At 37.5% G+C, this 12255-nt stretch overlaps 1 protein-coding gene across 1 annotated transcript in view; it reads left to right on the top strand.

The window, feature by feature from the left end:
• Positions 1-10054, top strand: part of LOC114502959 (probable ATP-dependent RNA helicase DDX60) — a 72521-nt gene extending 62467 nt beyond the window's left edge. The window contains exons 36-37 of the mRNA XM_036031983.1: positions 9193-9255; positions 9355-10054. Coding sequence (XP_035887876.1) covers positions 9193-9255; positions 9355-9457 — 166 coding nt within the window. The 3' untranslated portion in view covers positions 9458-10054. The remainder of the gene's footprint in view (positions 1-9192; positions 9256-9354) is intronic.
• Positions 10055-12255: the final 2201 nt, after the last annotated feature.

Raw genomic sequence — 12255 nt, 5'->3', positions numbered from 1 at the left:
CTATTTTAACATTCTTTGTAGAGGTATGTGTGCTTGTGTAATTAATGTTTATTGTGCTGTGACATTATAATTATGAGGATGATTTTAAGATGTAAAAATTTAAGAAGAGTCATAAAGAGGCATTTTACTTGGACTATTTTTAAATGTTATTTACTATTTTTATTTATTGAGGGGATGTTCACAAACATAAAGTTAACCATACGAAAGTGAACAATTTGGCAACATTTGGTACATTCATGATGTTATGCCACAACCGCATCTACCTAGCTGCTGAACGTTTTCCTTTTCCTAAGGGTAAAACCTGTACCCATTGAACAGTAGCTCCCTTTCCTCCCTTCCCCCATCCTCTGCCAACGACCAGTCTGTTCTCGTCTCTATGGACTTACCTCATCCGAACATTTGAAATAGATGAAATCATATGTGACCTTCTAGGTCTGACTTCTTTCATTGTAACATTTTAAAGTTGTAGCATTGTCAGTATTCAACTACTTTTTATAGCTGAATAATATTTCTTTGTATGTATATATGCAGTGTGTTTATGTAGGCAATGAGCATTTGGGTTGCTCCCACTTTGGTTATTGTGAACAGTAATGCTATGAACATGCATGGACCTGTATTTATTTGAGTACTAGTTTTTAATTCTTTTGGGTATACTTTTGTGTCGGGAGCTGACCAACAGCTGACCTTTGACACAGTCGGGTCGGGTGAGACACATCTGCACAGCAGAGGCGGCTGTGGCCGGATCTCCTGTCTAGCTCCTCCTGTATGCCTGTCCCTGCTAGCAATTGTTGGTGGGATTTTTAGATTCCTGTGTGTTATAACAAAAAATCTGCATGATGCCTCTGATTCTGTGTGAAATGACTTGTTGACCACAGAATAGAGACCCCTAGCAACCCTAATGTTGCCTGTTTCCCTCACCTGGGAAGTTAAGGACAAAATTAAACTATGGGCAGACCAACTGCCAGAACGCTGGAGGAAGCTGTTGCTAGGAATGTTTCTTAGGGAGTCACCACCTGAAAGCTTAAGATTTATTAGAGCCACTACCCCTCCCATACCCTGGACAGGAGTGTAAAGACGCAAGGAGCTCTAGTTGAGAATAATAATTTCAATACATGGAAACAAACACAAAACATGCCCCTCCTCAAGGTGTATAAATCAAAACACCTAGGTAAAAAAAGTTACCTGAGACAAATTTAATCCTCAATGGGTAATAGTTGATTTCTATATACCTACAAATCACCCCTTGCACCCTTTTAATTTAGACCAATTCCTGGAATCTTAATAGATACCTAGTTATTAATTGGCACCTAAAAGTTTGTGCCCATATAGCTTCGTTGGCTAACTGATTAATGACCCTCTTGGTCAAAATAACCTTTGTTTAATATGGTTGATCTGTGGGATTTCCTGTACTTTTCGGTTATTTTTTTGTTTAACATGATTGATCTGTAAAATCTTCTGTGTTTTTAGAAATTATTTCTGTGGTAACCATTTCTGTTTTAATAATCACACTACACATCGAATGTTGTATAACCTCTCCTATAAACATAAAGATTGATCTTTCTCAGTGAGTCAGTCGGGCCCAAAAAGCCTGGCTGTCCTCCAGCACCCCACCGGGTGTCTTGATTCATTCGTTTTGCCTTAGCCGTGCATCCTTCAGGGACCCTGAGACCCCGCCGAGGCTGGACCCCAGCACTTTTGGGAGTAGAATTGCTGGGTCATATAATAACTCTATATTGAAATTTTTGAGAAACCATTGAAATATTTTCCACAGCAACTGAACCAGTTTATGTTACCACTAGCAATGTACAAGTTTTCCATTTTCTCCATAATCTCACCACATTTGCTATTTTGATTTTTAAAAATTATAGACATTGTAATGGGTGTGAAGTGATTATATATCTCATTGTGGTTTTGATTTGCATTTCCATGTACACTGATGATGTTGAGCATCTTTTCATATCATGAAAAGATGTATATGTTCTTTGTAGAAATGTTTATTCAAGTGTTTTGTTCATTTATAGTTGTGTTGTTTTTCTTTTAATTCTTGAGTTGTAGTTGTTTATATATTTTGGTTAATAGGCCCTTATCAGATATATGATTTATAAGCATTTTCTCCTTTTCTGTAAGTTATTTTTTCATTTCCTTGATAACACCATTTAATATGCAAAAGTCCAATCTATTTTTTCTTCTGTTGTTCATGCTTTTGGTATCATATCTAAGAATCCATTCATAAATCCAAGCTCATGAAGATTTATCCCTATGTTTTCCTCTATGAGTGTTATAGTTTTGGCTCTTACATTTAGGTGGTTAATTCATTTGAAAATACATTTTCTTGTATAGTATGTGTTAAGGTCCAATTTTATTCATTTTCTGGTGAGCATACAGTTGTCCCAGCACCATTTTTTGAATTCCTTCCCTACTGAATGGTCTTCACACCTGGTTAAAAGTCAGTTGGCCATAGATATATGGGTTTGTTTCTGAACTCTCAATTCTATTCTGATAGGCTACAGGTCAATCCATATGCTAGTACTGAACTATTTGATATTACAGCTTTTGTATACAGAATTGTAAGTCTTCAAATTTTTTTCTTTCTACTCAATATTGTTTTGGCTATTCAAGGTGTTTTATAATTCCACATGTATTTGAGGATTGTCTTTTCTACTTCTAAAATTAAGACTGTGGAAATTTTGCCCTGGCTGGTGTGGCTCAGTGGACTGAGTACTGGCCTGAGAACCAAAGGGTTGCTTGTTCAATTCCCAGTCAGGGCACATGCCTGGGTTGTGGGTGAAGTCCCCAGTAAGGGGTGTGTGAAAGGCAACTACACATTGATGTTTCTCTCCCTTCTCTTTCTCCTTCCCTTCCCCTCTCCTTAAAAAGAAATAAATAAAATATTTTTAAAAAGACTGGAAAATTTGATAGGGGTTGCAATGAGTCTGTAGAACACTTTAGATAATATTGTCATATTAACAATAATAAGTCTTTCAATCCATAAACATAAGATGTCTTTCCATTTTTTAGGTCTTTAATTTCTCTCAGCAGTGTTGTAATCTTCAGTGTATAAGTCTTTAACTTCTTTGATTAAATTTATTTCTAGGTATTTAATTTTGGGATGCCATTATAATTGGATTTTTTCCCTTGATACCTTTTTCAGAGAGTAACTTGCTTATTTATGGAAACATGACTGAGTTTTTAGTATTGATCTTCTGTTCTAGAACATCACAAAATTTGCTTATTATGTCTAATAGTTATTTTGTAGATTCTTCAGGATTTGCTATGTATGGGATCATGTCATTTATGAATAGAGAGAGTTTTACTTCTTTCCCAATTCGAATGCTTTTTTTTCTTTTTCTTACCTAATTGCTGTGGCTAGTACTTGCAGTAAAATTCTGAATGATAAGGGTAAAATCAGACATCCTTGTTCTGATTTCTGATTTTTGGAAAAAGCTTCAGTCTTTTATCATTGTTAACTGTGAGATCTTCCAAAAATGTCCTTTATACTATTGAGGAAGTTCCCTTATATTTCTAGTTTTGCTGAGTGTTTTTATAATGGACGAATTTTTTTCAAGTGCTTATTCTACAATAGCTGAGGTGATCATGTGACTTTGTTTCCTTTATTAATGTGGTATATTACTTTAATTGATTTTTTATTCTTATTAAATTGTATTATTTCTTTTTTTAAAGTGTTGTTCTATTAAAGTGGCCCCAATTTTCCCCTGTTGCTGCCTCCTGCCCTACCCACCCCCCACCCCTGCTCCCACAGGCAATCTCCACCTTGTTGTCCATGTCCCTAGGTTATTTATACCTGTTCTTTGATTAGATCCTTCCTCTTCTTTCTCCCAATACTCCTCCCCCTGCCCCTCTGGTTGCTATCAGTCTGTTTCTTGTTTCCATGCCTCTGGTTCTATTTTGCTTGCTTGTTTGTTTTGTTCATTAGGTTTCACTTATAGGTGAGATCATACGGTATTTGTCTTTCATCACCTGGCTTATTTCACTTAACATAATATTCTCCAGTTCCATCTATGGTATCGCAAAAGGTAGGAGTTCATTCTTTCTTTCTGCTTCATAGTATTCCATTGTGTAAATGTAGCATAGTTTTTTGATCCACTAGTTTACTGATGGGCACTTAGGCTATTTCCAGCACTTGGCTATTATGAATTGTACTGCTGTGAACACTGTGGGGCATAGGTTCTTTTGAATTGGTGTTTCAGGGTGTTTAGGGTATAATCCCAGCAGTGGAATTGCTGGCTCAAAAGGCACTCCCATTTTAAGATTTCTGAGGAAATTCCATATTGTTTTCTACAGTGGCTGTACCAGTTTGCAGTCCCACCAATAGTGCACTAGGTTCTCTTTTCTCCACATCCTTGACAGCACTTGTTGTTTGTTGATTTGTTAATAACAGCCGTTCTGACTGGTGTGAGTGGTATCTCATTGTGGTTTTAATTTGCATCTCCCTGATGGCTAGTGATGTTGAACATCCTTTCATGTGTCTCTGAGCCCTCTGTATGTTCTCCTTGGAGAAGTGTCTGTTCAGGTACTTTGCCCAATTTTTAGTTGGATTGTTTGTCTTCCTGATGTTTATTCATATGTGTTGTTTATATATTTTGGAGATCAAACTATTGTCCAGGGCATCATTGGCAAATATATTTTCCCATATGGTTGGATCCCTTTTCATACTGATGATATTTTATTTAGCCATGCGGAAGCTTTTTAATTTGATGTAGTCCCATCTGTTTATTCTTTCCTTTGTTTCCCTTGCTCTAGAGGATATATTGGCAAAAATATTGCTGTGTGGGATATGTGGAATTTTACTGCCTATATTCTCTAGGACTTTTGTGGTGGCACAGCTTATGGTTATGTCTTTTATCCATTTTTTAGTTTATTCTGGTGTATGGTGTAAGTTCGTGGTCTAGTTTCACTTTTTTTGCATGCACTTGTCCAGATATCCCAACACCATTTATTGAAGAGGCTATTTTTACGTCATTTTATGCTCCTGCCTCCTTTTGTCTAATATTAATTGACCATAGAGATATAGGTTTATTTCTGGGTTTTTATTCTGTTCCATCGATTTATGTGTCTGTTCTTATGCCAGTGTCAAACAGAATGTTTTGATTATAGTGTCCTTATAATATAGTTTGATATCAGGAATTGTGATCCCTCCTACTTTGTTCTTCTTTCTGATGATTGCTGAGGCTCTTAGGTCATTTTTGGTTCCATATAAATTTTTGAAATATTTATCCTAAATCTGTGATGTATGTCATTGGTATTTTAATAAGGATTGCACTGAATCTATAGATTGCTTTGGGTAGTGTGGACATTAATTGATTTTCTTATGTTGAGTTTTTTGCATTCCTGGGATACATTTCACAAAGTCATAGTGTATAATCTTTCAAATATGCTGTTGCTTTCAGTTTGCTGTTATTTTGTTGAGAATCTTTGCATCTGTATTCATAAGGGATATTAGTTTGTAGCTTTCTTGTAATGTTGTAGTTTGGTTTTGGTATCAGGGTAATGTAGGCTCATGAAATGAGTCAGGAAGGTTCGTGTTAATTCTTTTTTAAATGGTAGAATTCACCAGTAAAGCCAAGTTTTATTAGATTTTTCTATATATTTTAAAACAGTTTTGGTAATTTGTATATTCCTAGAAATGTGTCCATTTAAGATAGATTATCTAATTTTTGGTGTACAGTCAGTTGTTTATAGTACTCTCGCATAATTTATTTTTTCCTATAGCATAGGTAGTAATGGGTTGCCATGTTCATTCCTGCTTTTATTTATTTGCATCTTTCTTTCTTTCTTTTTCTCCTTTGTCAGGCTAGCTAAAGGTTTATCGATTTTGTTGATCTTTTCTGAGATTCTACATTTGTTTCATTGATTCTCTTTATTATTTTTGTATTCTCTGTTTCATTTATTACCACACTGATCTTTTTCATTTCCTTTCCTCTGGTAACTGAGGTTTTGGATCACTCTTCTTTTCTTGGTTCCTTAAGGTGTAAAATTCGGTTGTTGATTTGAGATCTTTTATATTTTTCAATGTAGGTATTAATGTATAAATTTCTTTCTGAGCACGGTTTTCTTTGTATCCCGTAAGTTTTGGCATGCTGTGCTTTTACTGTCATTTGTTTCTCAGCATTTTCTAATTTTCCTGTGATTTCTCTTTTGATCCATGGTTTGTGTGCTGTTTAATTTCCATATATTTGTTATTTTTTCAATTTTCCTTCTTTTAATGGTTTGTAACATCATTTCATTGTGGTATGAAAAGATACTTTGTCTGACTTCAACATTTTTAAATATATTGAAACTTGTTTTGTCTAAAATATGGGCTCTTCTGGCAAATGCTTGATATGCATATGAGAAGAATGTACGTTGTTGAATGTAATCATCTAACTATGTCTGTTAGGTCTAGTTGGCTTATTGTATTAAGTCATTTATTTCCTTATTGCTCTTCCCTCTAGATATTCTATCCATTATTGCAAGTGGGGTATTAAAGTATTCTACTATTATTTTAATCCTGTCAGTTTCTCCCTTTAATCCTGTCAATGTTTGTTGCATATATTTGGGGGCTCTGTTGTTTGGGATCTATATGTTTATAATCATTTTGTCTTCTAGATCAATCAACCCTTTCATCAATATATAATGTATTTCTTGTCTCATGTAACAGTGTTTGACCTGAAGTCTATTTCCCTGATATTAGGATAAGCCACCCCAGCTCTCTTTTGTTTATTATTTTCATAGAATATCTTTTTCATCCTTTCACTTTCCATATCTTTGTATTTTTGGATACAAAGTAAGTTTTTCACTGACAGTATACGGTTAGATGATGTCTATATTTTATCAGTATGGCCAGCCTTTAACTTTTCATTGAATAATTTCATTTATTTACACTTAAAGTAATTACTGATGAGGAAGGACTTACTTTTGCCATTTTGGTATTTGTTTCTTATGTATCATACTTATTTTTTTTTGTTTCTCAGGGATAATTTCTGATAATTTTGGGTCAACGTGCACACTTTCCTATTTCTTTTCATGCTTCAAAATTTGTTTGGGAACTCTACATTTTGAATATTATAATGTAATTCTGGAATTTTCTTCCTTCTCAAAGTTTTTTTTTTTTTTTTTTGGTTCTAGTAGTCCACCATCTGTTGATTTACTTAGTGATTTTCTAAACTATTTTTTAAGTCTGTATTCTTCATTAGGTGTGATCTCCAAAGTCTTTGTTTTTTAGTTTATATTCAGTTAGTGTTTTGACAGAATTTTTTGAACACAAGATGAGAGAGAATATGGAAGGAAAGCAAAAAAAGTGTGTGTGTGTGAGAGAGAGAAAGAGAGAGGGGGAGAGAGAAGGAGAAGGAGGAGGAGGAAGAGGACTAGGAGAAGAAAGAGGAGGAAGAAAGAAGATAAAGGAGGAGGAGGGGAAAAACAAAGAAAAAATTTCTCCCATTTTTTGCAGTTTGGTTCTGAGTTCGGATACTCCTATAAACACTTAGTCAATTTACAGTTCTGCCTTATCCTTCACTTCCTGCTTGTACTAATCTTGAAGAGTAGCCAGAGGGTCTTCTCAGGTCTTTTCTAAGCATGTGTCCTGCCCTAGGCATGAGCAAGGCTTTCTACAATAAATTCCACAATATATTGGTTTCTCTTTGCCAGATTTTTCTCACAGGTTTTCATTACTCAATTGCATTGACTCAATTGTAATCTTTTGCCCTGGGCAGTCAGCTGCAGTGGGCAAAAGGCTATCCTTTGCCTTTGCCTTTTTCCTTCCTGAGTGAGATTTGAGCTAGGCAAAACAAAGATAAGCTCCTCACCTCAATCCTTTAGACAGCTACCACACAGGTTAAAACAAGACAGATAAATGTATTCCTTGTTAGAAAGGTCAGCTCTGCTCCCTCTGGGACCAGGAATCAGGGCCACAGTGGGAACACAGTGTTCTGGAACAGCAAGTAGGGTCCCACTGCCCACCTCCACCCTCTAAGCAAAATTCTGGAGGCAGCAGTTTTGGGAAAAAGGAAAGGAATCTTTATCCAAAAGCTACACCATTTTGAGTAACAGCTTTCAACATGCATTGATCACTTGAGCCTATCAATTAAGGCTAAAATCTTGAACTCTTAAATTCCCCTGTCAACCCTCTGTTAACTTTTAATTATCTTATTTCTGTAAGATTAGCTTACAAACTAAAACAACATAAGATACAAGAGCTACACAATTTTGGAGGAATGGCAGGCTTCTGCCTCAGAATCTGCACCCTCTACAATACACAAAGAGGACTAACCCTGCCACCTTCTGCCGGGCCAGCCCAACTGTAGGCTGTGCCCAGAGTTCCTTCTGCCATTTAAAAATACTGCCCTTTGAGAAACACAGGCAGCTGTAGCACAATCATCCAGGTGGCTCCCGAGGAAGAGAAAGAAAGTCTCTGCCCTCCTTCTGTTTAAATCTTTTGGTCCACAATTCCATGTGCTCTAGAGGCTTGCAGCTTCTCAGCTAATCCTGTCCTAGAATGGCAGATCTGCACCTCCCCTTGCTGAGTCTCCATCCAAAGGTAGGGAGATCTGTCTTGCGCCTAGCTAGCTTGTGTACCGTTGCCTAGGGCAACCTCCTCCTAGGGCCCCTCCCTCACTCCTCCTAGCACCACAATAGCAACAGGATGCTGTCTTTAAGATTATCCATAAACTGGCAGGAGGGTGGGGACAGGGCAAATAAGATGTCACAAAGCTTTTCTCTCTTCTAAACATTTTTGCTATTTGAATTTAACCTTTGACTATTTTTCAGAGTTCTAACAAAGTTGATTCTGACAGTTTTTGCTTATATACATATTTTTGATGATTCTGTGGAAGGATTTGTCCTTGGAGCTGCCTATGCTGCATTTTCAGTGACATCGCTTATATTCAGCACTGTTTTTAACATATGTGACATCAATTTGGTAATAATAATGTACTACTACATGAGAGAACTAGTCATAATTTTTTTGATAAATGATCAACCTCTTTACTAGTTTAGTCAATTTAGGACTAAAAGGATCATAATAAAATACTGGCTGCAAAGGACACATACACTTTTTTGCAGTCTCTCTGTATCTGTTTTTATTTTGTTTGTGGAAAAGTCAGCAATTAGGTGGTAATTTACTTCATTACTGTAGATTAATAACACACCAAAAACAAATTTATTCATTTAAATGTTACTCTGTCTTTTTTCCTGTAGGTTAAATATGGGAGATGCTTATCATTTACTCAAGGATTTCGCACTTACTGTTCGATCTATCAGGTATAGTAAACAATTTCACGTTTAAAGATCATATAACCAGCTAAACATCATAAAGTACAGATAGCAATGATAATAATTGAAACACTTAATCTTTTACAGGATTTCATTGAGTGAATTATGTGATGATGAAGATGACAATGTTGTGTTAGCATTTAAACAACTGAGTAAAGCATTCAATGAAATCTTAGGAAAAAAAGACTGAATGTTAAACTTTACCCAAGTACTGTGCTCCTAGAAAACAGATGGTCAAGAAATTTTCTGGCTCTTCCATGTTTCAGGAAATGGTTTACTGCAAAGAACTGCTCTTTCTAACATGACTTAGATTAGACTTTCAAATGACCCCCTTGTTTACCTGTGACAATCCTCAACATAACCCTCCAAATTCCCATTCTTTGTCTCATTAAATGATTAGCTGAACTGTTTTCTCCTGCTGACAAAATACCTGCTTACTTGACCCAACCAACTTTAGTCTGCCCTTTGGGGAAGGCTTCTCCCCTCCCCAAGGCCCTGAACCTTAATCTGCCCTTAGGCCTCTCCTGAAATGGCCTGGAGGCATTCTCAGATCAAGTTCCCTGATCAACTATCTCAGGTCAACTGTGCCAAGGAAGGTCACCAAAGACATTCCCAGATCACATGTCCAGTCACACCACACATCACACCATTCCTTCATACATGATTCTTTCTAGCCCTTATCCCTAGAAATTAAAATTCTTTTTTGGCTGACCTTGGAGACTGCTGAAGGTCTCAGAGGCAGAATGTGTTTTCTTACTTCATTGACCCTTGTTGTAATAGACCTTTTCACTTATTGCAATAAGTTTTTTCAAATAAAGTCTCTCATTGTTTAAGTTTGGATTTGTGCTTGGTTTGATTTTCATTCTGCACCAATGAAATAAAATGCATTACCTAGCTAAAGTATAGATTTCACAATGTATTGACCAACTTCTCAAAAGATGTCCTAGTCTTCCCTGACCAGGGTGGCTCAGTTTGTTGGACATGGTCCTACAAAGCAAATGATCACCAGTCACATTCCTAGTCAGGGTGTTACAGGGTGCAGCCAAGAGGGGGGACCCCAAATGGGCATTTGAAATGGGGTCCAGAACTCAAGGTGTCCAAGAGATTTTAAGATGTCTTCACCCCTTCCCCCACAGGTGTGAGTTGGGGGAAGGGGCACACAGAGCAAGAACATGCAGGGCAGCTTTGCAGCTAATCCATGGCATGGTCATTTAACATACCTATAGCCTTTGGCTGGTCACTTAGATATGCTAAATAGCTATGGCCATGCTCTAGGCCAGGGGGATGGAAAGGGACCTCCCCCGCAAGGTGGGACTGGGGGGCAGGTTCCCTGAGTTACAGCACCTGTGTGGGAGCTCAGAGAAGATTGGCTCCATGACATGGGGTCACAGCTGCCCAGATCCACAATGGCGACCAGAAAAGCTGAAAAAGACAGCAGATTGAGGGCAAGTGTGACCAAGTGTAGGAGGAGTTGGAAATGCGGCTTCAGAGGAAGATTGGCACAGGGGATTTAAACCCAGACACGGCAGCCATTGAAGAGAGAAGAAAAACATGCAGTTTTGGCTGAGTGGGGACTCCCGCGGCCCTGGGAGAGAGGACCACGTGCCTTTGCCAGAGTGGGGACTCCCGCAGCTTTGGAAGGGGGAACCACCACCCGGTTTTAGCAGAGATCCTGGAAATACAGCTGAGGGTGCCAGGAACCCAGGGAGGTCTCCCAGTCAAGACGGATTACTGGGAAGAACCAGGGACGGCCTGAGCCATGGACTTCTATTTCCTTTCCTGAGATATGGTACCCCAGACTGGGCAAAGGGGGAAGGAAGAACTGTGTCTGTTTGTGGGTGTTTTAAGGGATGTTAGGATTTTTTATGAAGACATCAGGTCACTACTTTAAGTTTGTATAGCATTAAATAAACATTTCCTTTTCTTTTCACGAATCTCTGGCATTGAGAGACATCTTTCCCATAGACGTGGACATAATGGACATGGGGGCTTCTTTCAGTAATGGTATATCATCCCAGGCCCTCCGTTGTTTGTTCTGTAACAAGGGCATGTGTCTAGGTTTTGGGTTTGGTGCCCGGTTGGGCATATAGGAGAGGCAACCGATCAACTAATCAATGTTTTTCTCTCCCATTGCTATTTTTCTCTTTCTTTCTCCACCCCTTCCCCAGTCTCTGGAAAAAAAAAATATATATATATTTTTAAAAAAGGTGTCCTAGTGAGAAAGTTTTTATTTAAATATCTAAAATCTCATCAAGAATTCTAACTATTTTTCTTCCAAGAATTTTAGCATGTGAAGCAGCTATGCCAAGTGTCTCTAACAATTCCTCTGTTCAGCTTGAAATGTGATAATTTTTTTAAAGATAGAAACCAAACCCAGTGTATCGTATATATTTATTTTTAATTTTATTGCATTTATTGGAGTGACATTAGTTAATAAAATTATATAAATTTCAAGGGTCAACCCTTGGGGGGGCCTGCACCCCCTCCCTACAGGAAGGCAGGAGCCCCCCTGAGGCATTGCAGGTATACAAGTGCTTCATCTGTATGTTGTTCTGTGTGTTGACCAAATGACCTTCTGTCACCCTCTTCTACTTCCCCCCACCCCGCTTCACCTCTGGTAATTATCACACTGTTGGCTGAGTCTGTAGGTTTTATTTATTTATTTGTTTTCCTTAATCTTTTCTCCTTTATCACCTAGCTCTCCAAGCCCCTCCCCTCGAACAGCTGTCAGTCTGTTTTCTGTATTTATGAGTCAGTTTCTATTTTGTTTTTTTTTTGTTGTTTATTTTGTTCATTAGATTTTACACATAAGTTAAATCATATGGCATTTGTTTTTCTCTGACTGGCTTATTTTACTTAGTATGATCATCTCCATGTCCATTCATGCTGTTGCAAAAGGTGAGAATTCTTTTTTTTAATAAAAAAATGGCCAAGTAGTATTGATTGTGTAAATGTACCACAGCTTTTTAATTCACTGATCTGCTGATA

Source organism: Phyllostomus discolor, chromosome 8, assembly GCF_004126475.2.
Source record: "Phyllostomus discolor isolate MPI-MPIP mPhyDis1 chromosome 8, mPhyDis1.pri.v3, whole genome shotgun sequence".
Taxonomy (NCBI): Eukaryota; Metazoa; Chordata; class Mammalia; order Chiroptera; family Phyllostomidae; genus Phyllostomus; species Phyllostomus discolor.
This window is presented reverse-complemented; position numbering and strand designations above follow the sequence as displayed.